The sequence below is a fragment of the Panicum virgatum genome, chromosome 9N (genome assembly GCF_016808335.1).
Source record: "Panicum virgatum strain AP13 chromosome 9N, P.virgatum_v5, whole genome shotgun sequence".
Classification (NCBI taxonomy): domain Eukaryota; kingdom Viridiplantae; phylum Streptophyta; class Magnoliopsida; order Poales; family Poaceae; genus Panicum; species Panicum virgatum.
The window spans coordinates 20,115,274-20,135,346 of NC_053153.1; the positions used below are offsets into that span (position 1 = coordinate 20,115,274).

The 20,073-nt window shown below is 48.0% G+C and overlaps 2 protein-coding genes across 2 annotated transcripts; one reads left to right on the forward strand and one right to left on the reverse strand.

Moving 5' to 3' along the window:
- Positions 1–428: 428 nt before the first annotated feature.
- Positions 429–6,231, reverse strand: LOC120688422 (electron transfer flavoprotein-ubiquinone oxidoreductase, mitochondrial-like). The gene is made up of 18 exons (XM_039970742.1): positions 5,835–6,231; positions 5,664–5,740; positions 5,147–5,253; positions 4,949–5,030; positions 4,769–4,877; positions 4,479–4,525; positions 4,309–4,383; positions 3,915–4,031; positions 3,413–3,481; positions 3,179–3,271; positions 2,748–2,850; positions 2,346–2,470; positions 2,133–2,182; positions 1,982–2,048; positions 1,782–1,861; positions 1,309–1,437; positions 1,146–1,212; positions 429–725 (listed from the first exon to the last, which is right to left on the reverse strand). Exons 1-18 carry the CDS (start codon positions 6,091–6,093, stop codon positions 642–644), a joined length of 1,740 nt encoding a protein of 579 aa, XP_039826676.1. The 5' UTR covers positions 6,094–6,231; the 3' UTR covers positions 429–641.
- Positions 6,232–17,438: 11,207 nt separating this feature from the next.
- Positions 17,439–19,270, forward strand: LOC120688424 (salt tolerance receptor-like cytoplasmic kinase 1). The gene is made up of 2 exons (XM_039970744.1): positions 17,439–17,990; positions 18,075–19,270. The coding sequence occupies exons 1-2, from the start codon at positions 17,621–17,623 to the stop codon at positions 18,755–18,757; spliced, it is 1,053 nt and encodes a 350-aa protein (XP_039826678.1). The 5' UTR covers positions 17,439–17,620; the 3' UTR covers positions 18,758–19,270.
- The last annotated feature ends 803 nt before the right edge of the window (positions 19,271–20,073 follow it).

A 20,073-nucleotide genomic window follows, 5' to 3' on the forward strand; every position in this document is an offset into this window, starting at 1 on the left:
AATGTGGTGCCGGGAATGTTACCTGAATAGTTGTATAATCAGAAGAGATATTCTCTTGTTTTTATTACCCAATCCACGTTGTCAGATGCTCGCGCCTGCAGCCAGGGCGCAGACCGACGACAGCTCGTGTGGCCCTGAAGGACATGGTTGCTTGCTATCAGCAAAAGTGCCGTCGCGTCATTGCTATAAACAGTGCGAGAGCAGCGCCGAGCCACTATCTCCATGGGATGCACGACAGTATTACGCCTACACAGGTATTAGGACATACAGATGAATGAACTACTATACAGATGAATGACTCCGTGAGAGGACGTTTAGCTGGCTCTGGCTACAAACATCCTGCGCAGGGCGTGCCGCTAAAGCTGCTTCTTTACATCCTCCTTCCTAAAAATGCAACTCTCACTTCCTAAGAAATCAAACAATTTCAATTTATTTGGTAATATAAATATTAATGTTATTTTGTATAAATTTGAAGCGAGAGTTACATTCTTTTGGTATGGATTTTTGGTATGGAGCGAGTATTACACTGTACTAGCTACACGATACAGATTCCACCTCTCATGTCGAGAAGGAATGGCTCGGGTTCGTGCTGAATGAACTACAACTGTTTTTGAGGCATTACATCATAGCTTCCTCAATATCTACATCACAGTATAGCCAGGGCCGCCTCCGCCTTCTGGAACAGTCCACTCGATGTTTTGCTTTGGATCTTTGATGTCGCACGCCTGCATATGCAGTCAACAAGTCATTCAGGTTCGGAGGAGGAGCAGAGGATGAAAGCAGATAGCCAGGTGCAGAAAAGAGGCAAGGCAGGCAAGCCTAGGTTCAAGCTTCGTTGTCATATCGCATCAAAGATCAAACACAATTGGAATTAATCAATCAAGAAGAAACATTGTGCGTTCGTTCATGAGATATCCTAGCGATGCCCGTCAATTATAGTTTTTTTTTCTCGAATATGCAGATCATGGGCATTAAGAAGATAAATCGATTCTGCCTATAGTCAAGTGAAGGAATGGAGAAAAATCGCGATTCTCCGCCTCTGGATTTCCAATTTGAATACATGATATATATGAATTCTTAAATGCAACTCATGCACGAATCTAGGGGAATGCAAAGTCCCTGAACCAAAAATGGAAATGGTTTACCTTGCAATGAAGACAGTTTTGTGCGTTTATGTGAAGCTTTGGATCACCTTTCTCGTCGGAGACGTATCTGCATGAAAACAGGCATGGCCAATAGTGATCAGAAGAGACTGTTCTGGCTACCAACTTAATCATTGCTGATGCAGCTAGGGACCACAATACGTACTCGTAAACTCGGGCTGGACAATAACGTGATTCTGGTCCAGCATACACTGGAAGATTTATTCTTTCAGGTACCGTAGGATCCCTCAAGCAGAGATGAGGAGGTTGATCATGCTCATGGTTTGTATTGCTCCTGTACCAAAAGAATGATGGATGATTATAGAGTGAATGTTTATTTGGTAAGCAGATTTCTGGTTATCCTACTTCAAACTTGTAATAAGTGCAATATATATCTCCAAAATAAATTCATTCAGTTGTCACTTAAGGTTCAAAAGTCTAATTGAAAAATAACCTATCATTAATGATCAATTAGGTAAATATCAGCGTGATACAGATTTGTGTGATCAATTCTAAGCAATGTTTAGATACATCAAAGACATTTACTGTACTTCTAAACCCACGAATAGAAAAGCTATTGTTAACAGGCGCAAATATGGAGAAGATAAAAGGCTTTCTTCATTCTTGCTGCAGGCATACCTGTATAAAGAAGTTGGAACATCGAAGGTTATGTGCCCATCTGGTTTAGGATACTGAATAGGCGCGTGCAGATTGGCTACCTGGGCACCAGGCAATCTTATGTTAGTCTCAATGGTGGGGAAAAGAGAAAATGATGTGCATTTTCACTGTTTTTTACAAAGCAATAAGCAATACGAGCAACAGCAATGCTGCACACTCACATCTATTGCTTCATGGTCGGGTTTTCCATGCTTTAATGTATAAGGTGACTTTCCTTTGAATATGTAGCTAAAAGTTAACAGATTAACATGAGTCAGCAAATAGAATATTTCCATGACTAAGCTCAAGTAATTTCTTGAATTGGAAACTCACCGTTCCAGTGCAGACAAAGCCATGCCCGGAACGAATCCGTATCCAAATGCCTGGGAGGAAAATAGTAATAAATAGGTGTTCAACTTACTGCATTGAAAGGAAATGCAGAATCTGCTTCTTTTGTTTACCCTGTTAGTTTAAGGGACTTGATACTTAACCACACAGCAAAGATAAGGTTGTTTGAGAAAATTGCTAAAAAAAACAACCACATACTGGTCTGTAGTTCCTAGCTTTATGAAGCTCTTCCCATATCCATGACCTCTTGAGATTCTCCCAGTACAGTTCCATGGAAGATCCTTCAATGAGAGCCTTGAAAGTCGCTTCGGCCGCAAGCATACCTTTTTTACACACCCCTCACTTTAGTACAAGGATTATCAATGTATAGTAAAATTAGGACTCAGCTCAAAGTATGCACATAATTCAGCAATGAAATCGGTAAAGCAAAAGGAATGAGTACTGAAAGAGGATGTTAAAGCAAAATACATAGAGCATACAGGCACAGATACAAAATCAACCATGAAGCTGGATAGCAATTGCACCAACAGAGCTGACAATTAAGTAAACCACAAATCTAGTTTAATTTCGAAGAAACAAAACATTTCTGTAATAAGACACCTGATTTCATAGCCGTATGGGTTCCTTTTATTTTGGGAACATTTAGAAATCCTGCAGAGCATCCAATAATTGCACCTCCAGGGAAAACTGGATATGGTATTGACTGAAATTTTACATTAATTTCATCAGTGCCTGTCTTATCAGTACAATTGCCAAAACAAAAAAACAAAGTTGGCACAGCTAACAGAAATAAAATGCTGGGTTTTTTTTGTTGTTGCAAATTTCAATGTATAGAAATAACAGCACAATGAATGAGTTTGAGAGCTGTACTTCAGCTCACAAAGGTCGTAGTGTGTAGTTAACCAATGATATGAGGTGCAATGATTGAATGAATTAAAAACTAACAGAGTGCTCAATATGGATAAGATATAAATCTTATACATGTATCTATTTGCTACGAAATTGTCATATCGTTTCAAATGTCAGCTTACCTGGAAACCACCTTCATTTAGAGTACGAGCACCATACTGAATAGCTGTTCCACCTTCCAAAAGTTTTCTGACAGCAGGGTGCTGCTTGAATTTCTGAAATATGGTCGCAGAATATTTAAGAGATAAGAGAAACAAAGGTCCTTTCTGTTTATTAAATTGTACAAAATCTGTCTGTCTCTAAATCACTCATATAATCGACTTGGCATCAATGCATCTACAAAGAAAACAACATACCTGGAATTCATCATACGGACTCAGGAAAGGATTTTGATAATTCAATGCAACAACCAGACCAATTGCTAACTGAAAAAAATGAGAGCAGATAATACATTAAGTACAGTCGCTCACTACTTAGCCATAAGAATCTAAATGTCTAAGTAAATATTGCGGGAAGTCATGAAAAGAACCCCATATCTAGCTTTCCAACCTGTAACTGAAGACTGTTGTGATAAGTGTTCAATTATTGAGTTTAAGATTTATTTTGAGCATGATCTAACCAGAGTTTTTTCTTGTCCTGATTCCTGCTAAGTAGCACACTTCACTAAGCATGAGCAGGTGTTAAAGTTGCTTAACTTGTGTCAAATGCAACCTACAACTTGAATACTTGATATTTAGTGTGTTTCGCCATTATCAGAAAAACAAAACATGAGGATAGAATATTACACCTATACTCACATGACACTATGACAGATAGAATACATCAAGTGCCAATTTGCATGTCTAACAGAAGAGTTACCTGTCGATCATCGAGGTGGTATATGAATGATCCTCCATATGTTTTCATATCCAATGGCCATCCAACAGTATGAATAACAGAACCTGGCTCATGCTTTCCTTCTTCAATCTCCCAAATCTAAAGAATAGAATCCACTTAGTTCTGAGTGCCATTACTAACTCATTTACAGGTAGTTAGGGGAAAAGGATGTGAATGTTTTGAAAGAGAGAGCTCATAAGTCACAACCCAAAAAAAACTAAAATACAGATATAACAGTGTAATTCCTAAAAAAAACATTGAAAGGGTAAAACAAAGGTTTGTAAAAATAACATAAATGTAGATGATCAAAGTTTGAATAACACAGCATACTACAAGGCATTTGGAAACTGGAAGTGGTCTAACGGATATCAAATACCTCCTTAATTCCAAGAGCATATGTCTGATGCTGCCCTTGTCCTCTTTCTCTGAGCTTGTGGTTCCTAATTATTTTCTGAAACATGTTCAGACTTTCACATCAAACTGCAATCATTAATAAAAAAAATATTTCAAATAATTTTTTTTGAAACTAGCATTCCACATGCTTACCTCTGATAATGAACCTCGGCAACCCTCAGCAAGCAGTGTTATTCGCCCTGCATTTTCTAAGTAGCTGACCATGAGAATAGATACGTGAGTGGAACAAAAAGAATGGAAAATGAAGTTATCAAATTTATAGAAATAGAAAATAATGAATGTTACTGTCTATCCAAATTCTAAACAAGAAGAAAAAAAGACCAGTGTGACTAACTCAATACGCACTCAATATTCTAGCATACATTTGCATGGGCAGATATTTATCCCCGAACTAGTTAACTGTATGGAAGGAAATTACATGCCTCTTAGTTCTACACCAGGTTGGAAAGTTTCCCTTCTGGTGCCATCCTTAGCAATACCAACATCATTGGTTGCGACGCCTGTAACTATTTGATTTTCATCATAAAGGATCTGTTAGAGAAGAATTCAGACAGATATTAGTCCTTCCACATATGAGTTTCTAAAATGAAGAATGATGATACCTCACTAGCAGCAAAACCTGGATATACTTCAACACCCAACTCCTCAGCTTTTGTGGCCATCCATCGCACCAATTGGCTCAAGCTGGACATAAGTCAATTTGTCAGGAAAGCCTGATCCTCCAGAATAGGAGGACAATCTAATTTCTTCGGAAGGCTCGGATTTAGATGATGAACATTGAACACAGAAGATGTTGGCACCTGATCACGTAGTTTCCTTTGTTGTCAAATGGAGATGGAAGTGTCCATGCTTGGTTCTTTGTTAACAGCCAGAACTTGTCAGAAGAGACAGGAACTCTGATTGGGGCCTGTCAAAGGCAACATAACCGCATAAAAAACCAGCATGTGCTTCCCAATCTACAAATTCTACACTATTCCGATCTGCATTATCAACAAGAAAATAGCTCAGGAAAACCACACATACAACAACAAAGATATATCCAACAAAATGCCCTCCAGCTGACAATTCGAAATTCTCAGAATGTTTAGATTTCTAATCGCATCATAAGTGTATCCATATGACTAGCAAATTAGCAATTGGCATTGTTGTATACTTGAATTGAAAACTAAATAAATAGTCATGATCAGTTGAATAAATCCTAGTCAAGTGTGAAATGAATCAAACACATGATCACTGGTAACACTGCGTCCCTAAATACATGAGACAAATAAAGAAAAAGTTAAAACGCATCATTGTTCAGAGAGCAGAAATGCGTACATCCTCTTGCCTCCACTTGGGAATGAGCTCGTCCAACGCCCGGGGCTCGAACACGTTCCCCGACAGCACATGAGCACCTGCGGCGCAACCAGAAAATTTCCCAAATCAGACGAAGGAAGAGCCCCGCCGCTGCTCCCAAAGTAAGAAGGGGAAGCGTGCGGGCCGGCATACCGACTTCGGAGCCCTTCTCGAGGACGCAGACGGAGAGGTCGGCGTCGGCGGCGTGGCAGAGCTGCTTGAGCCGGATCGCCGCGGCGAGCCCCGCGGGCCCGGCGCCCACGATCACCACGTCGTAGCTCAGCGCCTCCCGGCTGCTGCAGAGCCACCGAGTCGCGCCACAGCCAGGCGCGCGGGGTGGAGGGGGCGATGCCCTCGCCGACGAAAGCGCTCGCCCGGCGGCGGCCGCCGCCGCGCGGATGGCCCGGTGCATTGCTCCGGCTCGGGAGCTCGAGGGGTTGGGCGCTTGGGAATTTGGAGAAGAAGTGGGGCGAGGACTGGGGAGGAGAACACCGGGAAGACACGGAAGTATGGCAACGGAGTGGCTGTTGTTGGGGCTGTGCTTTGGATGAGATCGGTGAGGTGGACTGAAGACGAAGAAGACGAGCACGAACAGCTCTCTTTGATGGGCTGGCCCAAACTATTGTTTTGGGCTCGTGTATTGCCGTTTCGGCTCGAGCAGAGAGAGAGGGCGGAATAAGAGGAATGGGCCTTGTTCTAGCCTGGACCGTTCGTATTTCATTTCGTTCGTGTCTTCTGACAGGTGTGAAAGAGAAACACGGCCCACGCGCGAGCACTTTTGCACTTCATCCATCTTTTTTTAGACGAAAGAAGAAATATATAAAACCATAGTTGAGTACATCATCAGGTTACAAGCACGCTGGAATACAATCTGGTCATCTAAAAGACTTGTATAGTCTAAATTCTCAACGCTGGAATACAATCTGGTCATCTAAAAGACTTGTATAGTCTAAATTCTCAACTTCAGACCTATATGTCGCTTCATATAGAAGGCTGCACAGGCAAACACCCGGCAAACAAACTCGAGAACAGAAGCCCAACGAATGGCGGCCAACACTCTTGCAGGCGAAGTGGAGAAACTTCTTCTTTCTTGTGTCTTCCGTCTTCTTCTTTCTGCCACCGAAGAAAAAAAAAAAGACGGATCTGCATATTCTCCTTAGCCCTTCATTGTGGTCAGATCTAACCACAACAAAACGGAGAAGAGACCGGAGAAAATTATTCCATGATGGCGGCATCATCTCCACCTTGATGTCACCACCCGGAAACCCAAATCTCCATGTTGTTAAATCGATGAAGTTGTTGACGTCGGTGTCGCCCTCATCTTCAACAGATCCGCCATGGAGAAGACGAATCCACCCTGCCCCCTTGCCGTCACCGGAGAGGAGGAGGAGGAAATAAATCTCCAATACCAAGAGACTTAGCATGGAGAGACTCTAAACCTAGAAAACTTTAAACTCTAGATGACTCGATCTACTGGAGAAATTAGAAAAAAACAATGGATCCCCACTTCCCTCCGGCGAGACACCGAAGCGGAAGGAAGGGGGACCAAGCGGTGTTGGAGGCGGGAGACGCCGGCGGCGGCGCTAGGGCTTCTATCCGGCCGGCTGCTTGTGCTCGCGCAATTCTACGCATCCCTTTTGCACTTCATCATCGTGTCAGAGCTGGATGACGCATAATGGAGACCCTGGTCCCACGAGCGGCATAGGGACTCATAGAAGATAGTACAAGATTAACGGTTGTAGCTGTAGACGCTATATTCTTTCCTGCTCTCTAAAAGCATCTCCAACAGATTACTCATCAATCTTCTTAATACTAAAAATTAATATTTTCATAATAGAGATGCTCCAACAAATTACCAATTCAATCTTGTTACCTATAAGTTTTTTGGTAATCATCAAAATATTTAAACACACCTCCCTCTTCGGGGAGTTTTTCCTCTAACTATTCTTGTTGATTGCATTTTAGCAATTTGCTATAGTAACTATTAACTAAAATATAAAAGTAGTTATTAGTAATGAAGAGATAATATATTTTGGATATGTTGAAGATGCTCTTGCTCCATGTCAAAATCAGGTGTCAGCCGGCGACAACGTTCACTGTTAGGGACGCTCTAGCCTCTTAACTCTAAGGTGGTAGCGGCGCCACCATCCGAGCATCCATTTCCTCTCGAAGAGACCTCCACTGCTGCCAGTTCAAAGAGATGATGATTGTGCGGCAGTGAAAACCCTCTCTCTAGGAAAAGGATAGGATACGAAAAATATACACGCGGATACACGCACATGACACGTCGTCACGCAATGCCCTGGCCTGATGCCCGCTTATCACAATAAACGGGGAGCGAGCCAACCAACATTATTATGATTGACGAAGTTATTACATGTGTTTTCAGCCCATTTTCAAGTAAACGCTTTTGAGCTATGAATGACTGCGAATGCAAGCCACGCCTCGTTCCAGGAAAGCCATAATGACCTGCGCCACCAAGCAAAACCCAGAGGGAGGTGGCAGGTGCCATGACTTGAAGCTACACCGTGCACGCACGCGTCCGCCCACGACGCACACACGAAAAGGCCGGGCAACGACTCGCGTAACCCGACACGCAGCCGGTGATTTTGGCGACAGAGACTCTCGAGACGGACGGAACACTCGCGTATCCCCCTCCAGCTCTGCCTCCTGATTCGCACGCAGACTGCCCGGCATCTCTCTCGCCGGGTGATGATCGAGTCGTCGTCGTTGATGGCTCGATCGTACGCTAGCTCCTCGCTCGATCTTCATGTCGGAGTCAACCGGATCCCTCTACGGATTAGGCAATTTAAAACGGGATCATTAGCGAGCTAAAGAATCCATTAATTAGCTAGCTAGGGGTAGTTAAGGTTAACTAACCCGTCCTCACGGCAACAGGCCGCATCGCAGGCATTAGATTACGCTGCTTCCAGTACACCCTGAGCTGCTTGCACGTAGTTTCCTCTCGGTACTTCTCTATTGCGTACCAGACCAAGACGTTTGTCCCAGCACTTGGTTCAAGGAACAAGAACAGATCAATGATGCAATAGAGTAATGGTAGTAAAAAAAAAAGTAACAGTCGCAATGGTAGTAATATCCCCCCTGTAAAATAAAAAACTACTAATACAGTCGCAACAGTGCAGTAACAATATTTTTTTAATTGTGCCTATTTTATTGATTATAGAAGAATAATAATACAACCGCGAGTCCGGTAACAAATGATTACAGTTGTGAAATCGAGAAGACGACACGTTTTCCGCAGCTTGATTTCCATAATTCCATGGACAAGCTCGTGCCCAAGACCGGACCGGACAGGGGGCCGAGATCGAATCGCGGCGACCTGCGAGCCGGCCGACACCGAGGTAGACAAACGCCGCCCCTGTCCGGTTGCTGGACGCGCAGGATTTCTCGGCCGAGATCCCCCACACGGGCGCTCGTTCCGTGCGCCCCTAAACGCCGAGCCTCGCAGTCAATGGCCGAAAGCTTGCGAAATTGTTAACCCTACACACTCCCCGTCCTGAAGAATTTATGTTTACATATATGTAACTATATGGAGGTTCAACGTTGCCGTTGCCATCGCGACAGGTCGGATGCATCCGTCAGAGGCATTGTTTTTGTAGGGCTTCAGCAGAGTACTGGATTGCATACAGCTGAACACACACGGCCTTGGTCAGTTGCGACGTCGTTTGCTCCTCGCACGTAGCTTCCAAGCACACTGCGAAGACACTCATTTTTTAAATTCCCCTCCTCCATTTCCCCCCCTCCTTTTCTATTCCATATCCATTGCACCGAACCTGAGCTCGTTTGGTGCTTGTCAAGGCAAGCAAAGACACTGTTTCGTATTCAATCATCCGGATAAACATAAGTATAAGAAACACGTCTATTTGTTCATTTATTTATTATCAGTGGCCGCACGCACGGGTTAGGAAGAATATAGGTCCTGTCTCATTGTCTGATTCTCTGTAGGGCTGCCGGGCTCCGCACTCCCACAGATACACGTCCCCATTCTGAATGCCCTCGTGAAGCTTCTCGCTTGCTTCACGCGAAAATAAATGCCGCCACATCGCCATCGCCTCGATCCTCAGGACATTAGACAAATAAATTAACTTGCCCGGTTTTCGTGTGGCTGATTAATCAGTTTCGCGTGGCCGAATGATTGTTTTTCCTTTTGTTTTTTTCAGAGTGCGATGGAGTCGGGAGCTAGCCATCGGCAATTAATTAGGAGCGCATGGCCCGCAGGAGATCGCTGCATTGTGCTCTTGTGAGATCGGACTCGGACAGGAGAACTTTCTTGACGGATCAGTTGGGCATCTTTTTTCTGTGGGAGAAATTGAACGGGGCTGGAGCGGAGCCAGTACGTTAGGACGTCGTCTTCTACAACGGGCCCGGCCGGCCGCTGTACCTGTGCTCGCCATGGACCTCAATGCCATGCCCTGATGTGAACAGCGATCGGTGCGGTGATGCGTTCTATACGTCTGAGAACTGACGGACGATCGAACGACAAGCACAAACGAGCTCTAGCGCTTCGTGTTTTCCATTCAGATATCGTGTCTGTCTGTCCGTCTAGCAACCAATGATTCGGTCCCTCGCAGAACCTAAAGTCCTGAACACCCATAATTCAGATATAAAATTCTTTTCTGAAGAATGGATGATTTCAATACTCTTTCTTTTTTGTCAAGACTAGGTGATTTCAACACTCCTTTTTTTTGTCAAGACTGGATGATTTCAATATTCTTTTGCTGAAGATTGAATGATTTCCACATTTTTTCCTGAAAATTCGCTGATTTTAATATTGGAACTGAGATTTCTGGTCTCGGTGACATGCCAACCACACCAGCAGACTGGTGGCCTCTGAATCTTTTGTCGGTCTCCTTCTCATGCATGCATGGATGCCATCACTTTTGCTTGTTCATCTCCACAAGTTTTCACTAAACATCTGTTGTTGTTTATTCAGTTGCTTAACCGTGGAACAAAAAACTCGAGAGTGCTTTGCGGTGCGCTGTCAGAAAAAGTACCGAGCTACTTTTCACGCATCAAAGTCGTTGGCAAACTCTGTCGATTAGTCGCTAGCATGGTAGCGTTGCCGTGTACCATATTATACTTCACGAGCCGCGACCAAATGGAAAGGAGCTGACGGCCTGACGCAGAAGTCTGAACTCGATACTATTCCTTTCAGAGCAGTGGAGCGCAAAGACAGTTTTCTCGAACATGTGTAGCACACGGCGGAATTCAGCGCTGAGCTCGGCTCACCGGTCACCAGACTGTGTGACATGCAAGCTCGCTTCACCTTCAACTTCAACCATTGCTTTCAGTTCCAGTGCTTACCTCTTCCGGCACCTTTCCTGATTGCAATAATCTTCGATGCAGTAACCGCCGGGAGAATTAGTCGGCGTCTGGGAAACGTGAACAGCCTGATGAGTGATGAATTCAGAAAATACATTGGCTAATCGCCTGACTGATTGAGGTCTAATGTACCGACTACTATGCAGCTTTCAGCGCCGTGCAGTACTACTAAATCGTACTGACAGGTCCAAATAGCAATGAAAGAGTTCACTTTTTTCAGCGGCGCAGGACACCGGTTCCCCTTTTCTTGGCGACTTCAGTCCTCCATGGCACAGTTCGTCCCTTCCTCCAGCCAGCTGTTTCAGACCAAGCCACTAGGATCCATAGCTAGGCCGTGTCACAGCCCTGAAAAAAAAAAAAGGAAAAGAAAATGAAAATCGCCGCCGGGCCCACCTGTCAGCCGCCCTTCTCCCTCTCTCTGTTTTCCTCCGAGCGCCGCGGCACGCGTCGCCGTCGCCGGCCATCCTCGGGCCACGTGCCGGCGATCCTTGCTTCGCGTGCGTCCTTATCCGCACGGCCGCCCGCTCCCTCTCCCCTCTCGCTCCCGTGCCCGACCGGCTTTCCGCCCCAAACCCTAGCCCTCCCCCTCCCTCCATTGCCGCCGCTCCGAGCTCCGCCGGCCGCCGCGATTCGCCGCCGCCGGTGAAGCCCTCCACGATTTAGCGCGCGCGCCACCTAGCCCGCCCCCTCCTCGACTGATTTCGCCCCTCACCCGGCCTCATCCCCTCCCCAGCAGTGCCGCCGGCGAACGCCTCGGTCCGCCGCCGCCTAGCGTCGTCGCGCCGCCCGGCCGTCGCCGTTCCTCGCCCGCGCCGCCGCTGGTGAGCCGCGCCGCCCCCTCCGCATCCCCATGCGCGCGCCCTTTGCCCCGCTCCGGTCCCGCCTCTCTGCGCCGCATCACGCCGCCGTCCGCCGGCGCCGCCGCGCGCGCGGTGTCCGCGCGCACCGCGCGGTGCGTGCGCGCCGTGGCCGCGCCCCGCCGCGGGTCAAGGCCCTTGGTTGGCCTTGACTCGGGCCGGTGGGCCGCTGGCTAGCGGGCCCCACCCGTCAGCGCCTGCGGGTGTGGGAACCCGGGTGCACCTAGCGATTTGGCTAGGGTTTCTTTAGGGTTTATTTGCCTGCCACCTTGTAAAATCTCTAGAAAATCATGTATAGCTCCAAAAATTATGAAACTTGTTTTGTTGGATTCCTCTAGATAAGATCTTCTTAGGAAAAATATTGTTGTGCATGTTACTTTGTTGTAGATTTATCTATAGATTTATCTTGCAAAAGTGAGTTTATTGCTTAGTTATTTGTATACTGCTCGAAAAATGCCAAACCAAATTTTGTTAGACTCCTTGTGAGGTGTAGTTTTCAGTGGTGCAGCTTGTTTACATGTTTCCTTGCTGTTGGTTAGGGTTTCATTTCGATTTTGTGCTTGCTGTCCAAAAGGTGGTTTAGTATAGAACTTTTTGCTGGAAAGTGAGAAAATGGCAAAACCAGTTTTGTTAGCTTTGTTTTCATGCCCCGTATCCAAGATAATTTTCTTGGATTTGTTTAGTTTAGGTTGCATGCCTTTTCTGTTTTACTTTGTTTAGAGTGGCTGAAAGCTAAAATATTTATGGTTATTTTTTTAGGAAAATACTTTTACTGCAAAACCAATTTTCATGAGTTCTTTGCATTGTCCTCTGCATGCTCAAATTGTTTCATGATTTTTGCATGTTGTTAAGATCATTTCTTAATTCTTGCATCGCATTCATGCATTTTAGTGACCGAACCGCCGGAAGTCGAACCCGTGGAACCCGCCGAGTCCGTGGAGCCTGAACCCGGAGTCCCGTTCGTGGTCGAGTCTGAAGTTAACCCAGGCAAGCAGCTAAGCATATTCCTTGCACCTATTTAATCTGATTTAGTTTAGCTATCTCACCGGGTAATGTTGGGTGATATGTTATAACTGTATTGCATTCTTGTACCTGATTTCCTGCATTACCATTCCTTGAATTGTTATCCATACCGTTGTCACTTGTTAGTCAATGAACTACTTAATTTGATTAGATGCTTAGTCCTGCTTAGAATACTTATCTTGCTTGCTAGAAAGGAATGGATTGGAGTATCACACTTACCTGTTTATCCTTGATCGCACTTGAGTCGGGGCAAGTATAAGTTGGTAGTATCGAGATTCGAGCGGAATGTTAGGGCCTAGAGAATGAAGTCACATGGGCATAGTCCGCTTGGATCGATTAAGGACCGAGTGGACGACGTCGGTTTTGAGCACCTTTTCGTGCTACCACATATCCAATATAATGGAACGGATAAGCCAAATACCTTCTTTGACTTGGTCATTGGGGCCCGGTCCCAGATGCGTGGCCAACGGGCTATGCAGGGAGGCTTAGCAGGTCCCCGAGTGGAACTATGTGTAGGAAAATTTAGAGATGTCCTCGGTGGAACTAAGTCTCCACGCGCAAGCTGGGCGTACCCTCAACGGTTGAGCCATGTTGGGAACGGTTGACGCGAGTACCCTCTTATCCAACTTTAGCGGGTTGGGTGAGTCGCATGGTCCTTGCGTCGTGTGGGTAAAGTAGTACACCCTTGCAAGGTTATAACCAATTCGAATTGCCGCGCTCTCGGTTATGAGCAAGCTCTTTAACCCATGAACTCCTCATAGATTATCGTTTATGCTGAGAATGGTTCGTGTTACAGCTATGAACAGTTATAGTTGTGTTACTCTCTTAATCAACTAAAATTGTTTGGGGTTGGGCAAGATTAATTAATTCTGCTAGGTGATAGTGTAAAGAGCTCATGCTTATGCAATAATTACTTAACTTAAAGCTTTTCCTTGAGCCTTTGCATGATTCTTGTTTATTTAATCGCGTAAGTCTTGCGGAGTACCTTTTGTACTCAGGGTGCTTTCTAAACCTAGTTGCAGGTGAGCCAGAAGTGGTGTTCGGCCATTTCTACCCCGCTGATCCTAATGCGGGGGAAGAGTAGGCTGTTGCTGCTGTGGTGATGCCCTTGAGCAAGGCATCATCATCTTAAGTAAGTTTTATCGTAGCTGAGCTTCGGGAGAGCATGTATTTTCAATAAGCTCTAAATCTCTGTTTAATATGACTCGCGTGAGCCCAAGGCTTGTAAAGTGAAGCTTGAAACCCACCTATATTAAACTTGTAATATTAAGTCTCGAACTCTGGTTTTATATAACTGCTCTTTGTGGATTGTTGGCTATGTATTCGATTGTATACGGTATGTGCATATGTTGATTCTGGGCGTATGTTGGAGCACATACCGGGACTACCGGATTTGGTATTATTTTGAATGAATGACGTGTCGGTTATTCGTGTCTCTAGATGTGGGATAACACGTGGCACGCTCTACGGCAAGCACGTGTTAACTCTCATCTGGGTGATAATGACCGGCGGTTCGTTTAAAATAGTACTCCCTCCATTCACTTTTGATAGCTATATTTCACCTTGACACAATGACCAAGGAAAATAACCTTACTTATCATATAATAAATGCAACACGAATTTTTTTGTTGGTCCTCCAATGCTTTAACTGGAAACTCCTCGTTACTAATGCTACTTATTGCCACATCCCATGCCAATAGCAAATATAGCTATCATTTATGAACATTTGAGTTTTTGAAATCTCCCTCCTTCCCCGTTTATAAGGCATGGTGGAACATGACACGGTCTTCTAAACAACACTTTGACCATTTATTTATCATATATTATATCACGATTATAAACTTATAATCATTATAAAATATATTTGATTATGAATCCAATTATATGAAATTTGCATTATAAAAATAAAATTTTAATAGTCAAATTATTGGTCAAAGATGACAAGGTTTGAATCTTGATATACGTGTATGCCTTATAAACAGGGAAGGAGGGAGTAGCTATCAAAAGTGAATGGAGGGAGTATCAAATTGGGCGGTTCTCACAGGCCGACGGGTCACAGCGTCCTCCTGTCCCTGAAGAACATTGAGAGTTTGAGACACGCCTTGCTTTATTCAGTTACCGAGCAATTGTTCGGTGTCCCGTGAGGCGTCCGAATCAGCGCCAAATGATTGCATCTTGGCCCGCAAACCCCTGTACCTCGATGATAGCCTCAGCGACCTTTTGCTCGATCCCAGTACGCGCCGGCCTTGATTTCAGCAATCAGCAGCCGTACGCGGTACGCTCGTTCCCCCTCTCCCCAGGAAGAAACAAAATGGCCGATGAAATGCAGGGCCTGACCGGTGGCGCGTCACACCGGGAGCTCGCGCCGCAGCCCGCCGACGCACGGCCAAACCCGGTCGGCGCAGGGGGACCTGCCCAGCCCAGGTGATCATGATCACCCCATGAACAATGCGGGATCAGTGGATCATCTCAATGCTCACTGTTGAGAACTTCAGAGGCTGCGTACGTGAGTCGAGCATTCAGATGCGTCTTTTAAACGGGGACGCGTTTGTTTTCAGCATTCAGATTCAGAGCTACCCAATTGGCTCCAGCGACTTGTCACCTTCCCCGCGTCTTGGCTTCCTGGATTGGATCAGAATCCATGGCGTCGCGTCGCGTGTCGTTGCATTGGATCGCAAGGGAAGGGAGAGACCGGAGGATGAGCGCGCGTCTCGTTCGTCGACCGACGACCGGCCCATAAAAGCCGGCCGGCGCCCGGCGGGGGAGGGGTGGCTTGACGCAATAAATCTACCTCTCCTCTCACCTTTAAATCGCTCGTACGCGCGCCCATGCGGGGGTGTTGAGTTCACTGAACGCGAGCAGAGCCTCTGCCGTCTGCCCCCCGGAGTTCTTGTGAAGGTTCCCTGGTTCAGGAATCCGATGCGCTTGCACTTTGTGCGCGCTCGAGGCTCATGCCCCGTGCAAAGTTTGCTTGCCACTTTCAACCTTTGGGCCCATCAGCTACCTCATCGGTGCGTAGATCTAAACAGTGACAATATGCTCTAGTCTACAGGTCGCCTCAGCCTCACACAGCTCAAAAGGGAACCATGTCCTGAAGAAACCTGAAGCCCGGCTGTTTACGAAGTTCCGGGTAAAAGCTACTCGGATTCGTCTGGAAGGCGTGAAGAATCCCACGAGCTATGTGGTCGAGAAGTCCCGCATGATTCACAAAAGGCATTAATTCCCAAACGGCGATGATTTGAGTTGAAATCTTTTGCCTCAGGTTTTTTTTTTAGCTTGACTGAAACTGAACACCAACCGGATGCATGACCAATGATGAGTACTCGGATACCATACCAGCACAAGAACGAGCATCAGGAAGAATGCATCGTCAGAAAGCAGCCAAGAACGAGCGCATTTATCACCTCGCCTCTCGGATTCGTCCTCCCCGCAGGACGCATCATCATCGCGCGCCCTGTGCTGCGCCCGCGCCCCACAAGCTCCCGCCCGCCCGTCGGCCCGTCGGCCTCGCCTCCATTGACCGCCGCCGCCGCGCTCCTGCCTGCTCGGGCCTCGGGGCTCTGCCGCCTCTGGCAGTCTGGCTCCACCCGGCGCGGACCACGGCGCCACCACTGCACCACACCAGACGGCACCCCATCCCAATTCCCACCCCACCCCGAACCGAGCCGTCCCGATCGGCCTCCCGCCCGCCTCCGACACGCCGCTTGGCGCGACGCGCTTCGCCCACACATCCTCCGCGCAGGAGAATTGAGGGCTCGGATCTTTTTTTCCACCTAACGGCTGCCGTAAGCATCGTACTGACACTGGTTAGATCTCTGATGACGTGATGACGGGAGTAAATTTTTTTTTTGAAAGTTTAGGGAGTAAATTTTCGATGATGCAGTGGAGCAAGCAGTCAGGCTCCTTTCTGATACGAGCTGATCGGAGCTCGGCAGCGGCAGCTGACATGCCACGGAGAAGCCTCCGGCTTTTTTCCGCGGGAGCTAGCTTTAGGCGTCGCGCCATCATCTCGCGCGCTGCCTAGTCGACCGATCATCGATCAGTGGTGGTTGCCGGACATCCTGGATCGTGAAGGAACCATAACTGTTCGGCTCGGGGCTTGGGTTTCTGCAAATCATGTGTGCCCTGCGGTGGTTAAGCAAGCTTCAGCCGTAACCTAATCCAATGGAAGCTCCACATTGATGGTTATCTAAGCATCATCATCATCCATGTACCAGTGTACCAGTCCAATTATCCATGAAGAAGGGACACAGTTTCCGTCTGTAATCTATCGACCTCCACAGATAATGGAGGGCTAGGAAAATGAATAAAATGTCATTTTATGTCCTCCAGAAGCATGTTAGGTGAGGCCATGCATAATAGGAGCAGGGGGTGACTTGTGAGTAAGGTGGGCCCCGCGTGGCAGGCGCACCATCATGCCTCCCACTGCTGCATAATTTCCCCCGCTCGCTTACATCATCACTCATCAGTCATCACAGCTCACATCCTAATGCTGGCACTTCACAGTTCGCACCCCCACCAAATCCGAATTCCCCACGCCCGGCTGTATATAAGCCTCCTTCCCAAGTACACAGAGGCACGATACAGAGAGGCAGGAGGAGGACCCTCAAGCCTCTCCCCCCCTCTGCTGCCATCTCCTCTCCTCTGCTCTGTGTGTGCAAGAAACCCCAAAGGAGGAGAGAGGTGAAAGCAAGAGGCTAGGCTTCCTTGACGGAGATGGGGGTGCAGAGGTACAGGTTCTTCTTCTGCGGGTGCGGCGCCAATGCGGCGGCCGGCGACCGTGAGGGCGACGACGACGGGGATTTCGGCGTGTTCGGCGAGAAGGCTGAGAAGGGGGCTGAAGCCGGCCCGCGGGGGCTGTCGTGGGCGCAGGTGGAGGCGATGACGGGCGGGTTCACCTCGGCCGTGGTCGGCGAGGGCGGGTTCAGCACCGTGTACCTCGCGCGCCTCTCCGGCGCGCTCGCCGCCGTCAAGGTCCACCGCAGCAGCGAGCGCCTCCACCGCGTGTTCCGCCAGGAGCTCGACGCGCTCCAGCGCGTCCGGCACCCGCACATCGTCCGCCTCCTCGCCTTCTGCGAACAGCAAGGTTGGTGCCCCGTGCTCCGTCTCCTGTCTCCTGCACCGGCGAGCGGCGGGTGCTGAAAGGTTTCTGCTTCCGTTCGATTTGCAGAGGAAGGCGTGCTGGTGCTTGAATTCGCGGCGAACGGGAACCTGCACGAGCGGCTCCACGGCGGGGGCAAGGCCGCGGGGGCGATGCCGTGGGCGCGGCGGGTGTCGGTGGCGCTGCAGGTGGCGCGGGCGCTCGAGTACCTGCACGACCAGTGCGAGCCGCAGGTCGTGCACGGCGACGTGAAGGCCTCGAACGTGCTCCTGGACGCGTCCATGGCCGCCAAGCTCTGCGACTTCGGGTCGGCGCGGATGGGGTTCTCCGCCGCCGTCCGCCCGCGGTCGTCGGCGCGCACCATGCTGGGCTCCCCGGGCTACGTCGACCCGCACTACATCCGGTCGGGCGTGGTCACCAAGAAGAGCGACGTGTACAGCTTCGGCGTCCTGCTCCTGGAGCTCCTCACGGGGATGGAGGCCTTCTGCGCGGAGGAGGGCCGCCTCCTCACCGCCGTCCTCGCGCCGCGGCTCAGGGCCAACTGCGACGCGCGCGGGCTGGTCGACGAGCGGCTCGGCACCGCCTACGACGCCGCCGAGGCCGCCGCGGTGGCGGCGCTGGCCGCGGCCTGCGTCGGCGAGAACCCCAGCCTCCGGCCGTCCATGGCCGACGTGGTGCGCACCCTGGAGCAGAGCGCGCAGGGATTCATCTCCGCCGTCGGGAGGAGATCGGACGGCCACGAGAAGGTCTGATGAATCACCAGGGGGAGAGTCGTCGCGCCCCCCGAGGCGCTCAGATCTGGCATTCTGAATTGCCGAGTTGTTAAACTTGCGGCGGTGAAGTGCGTGCGCCGCACACGTGGTGCCCGGCTAATGGTTGCTAGGAGAACAAAGCGTTGTTCGTGGGCGAGCATCTCAAAAAGAACGCATCGAAAAAAAAGGAGAGATTATTTAGGGGGAAAGATTTGGAGGAGATAAAATGGCAACTACTCCTAGCTAGGCCAAGGTTCGTGTGCTAATGGGGAATTTCAATCATATTAAGCCAAAGGGGCATCGATCTGGGAGAGACCAAAAAAGAATGGATCGTACATCACACGATTCTGAGATTTTGTTGATTCTTGATTTCTTTTGTTATTTATGTAAAGTACATTGGGTGCTCTGGAATCATTCGCTCTTGTTGTTCAAACTTGTCCGTTGTTGTTTGTACTTGTAATTTAGCTAGATTTCGATTTGTATTCGATTTATAAAGAGCTTGGTCTGCCTAAATTCTGTGCGAAAAATACTTGTTGCAAATGCGGCCTCGGCAGAGCCGCAGAAGAGCAGTTTAAGTATAGAGGTATAGATGAACAATACTAGTGTTCTACTGTAGGGCACGGTAAGGCAACAATCCAGGAGTCCTGGTTCAAAAATAGTTGGGTGCTGATACGACTTTATTCCGCTGTCAGAGCCCGTGCAGGGCTAATAATTGGGTCCTTGCATCTAATCTAAGCGTTTGAACGCACGTATTCGCGTCTCCCTTCTCCGTGCCAACTCAAGCCCATGCTGCTCTCTGACCGAGTATAACACCAACCCATACGCTGCAACTTGCCATAAGAAAAATACCCCCACATATTCTTGGTCAAAAAGTTTATCCACTCTCTTTCCCTTTTCTTTTCCGTATTTCATTCCAAAACGAATTGATCAAAAGGTACCAGCATGTCGCCCAGCAATTGTTCCCATTTGTAGAACGGTAAATTGTCCTTGCTAGGAAAATAAAACGGGGGGAAATTAGCCCTAATAATGAATAAGCCAAAATGATGAGTCTATGGTGCTTAGCGCAGCGCAGATGAGCAGCCAGAGCAGAGCATGACTTTAACAAAGCCGTTGAGAGGGACATGTGCTCCCAAACCGTTCTTTTCCCTGAAAAAGAAAACTGGCACGCATATTATTATTGGCCCGCGGAACAGTCACAGGTCTCGCGCCGCGCGGCCAGACGGGACGGGACGTTGACGTGCGAGGTCCGGCGTGCATGCTGTGATGTTATGCTTAGCGCGGGACCCTTGAGGCCGTCCTTCCCACATGGCATAATC

Coding starts and splice junctions, on each gene's coding strand:
- LOC120688424 (XM_039970744.1), top strand. CDS start 17,621: ATGGGGGTGCAGAGGTACAGGTTCTTCTTCTGCGGGTGCGGCGCCAAT. Junction 17,991..18,074: donor CGCCTTCTGCGAACAGCAAG/GTTGGTGCCCCG, acceptor TTCGATTTGCAG/AGGAAGGCGTGCTGGTGCTT.
- LOC120688422 (XM_039970742.1), bottom strand. CDS start 6,093: ATGCACCGGGCCATCCGCGCGGCGGCGGCCGCCGCCGGGCGAGCGCTT. Junction 5,254..5,663: donor CCAAGTGGAGGCAAGAGGAT/GTACGCATTTCT, acceptor TGCCTTTGACAG/GCCCCAATCAGAGTTCCTGT. Junction 2,471..2,747: donor CCATACGGCTATGAAATCAG/GTGTCTTATTAC, acceptor TGTGTAAAAAAG/GTATGCTTGCGGCCGAAGCG.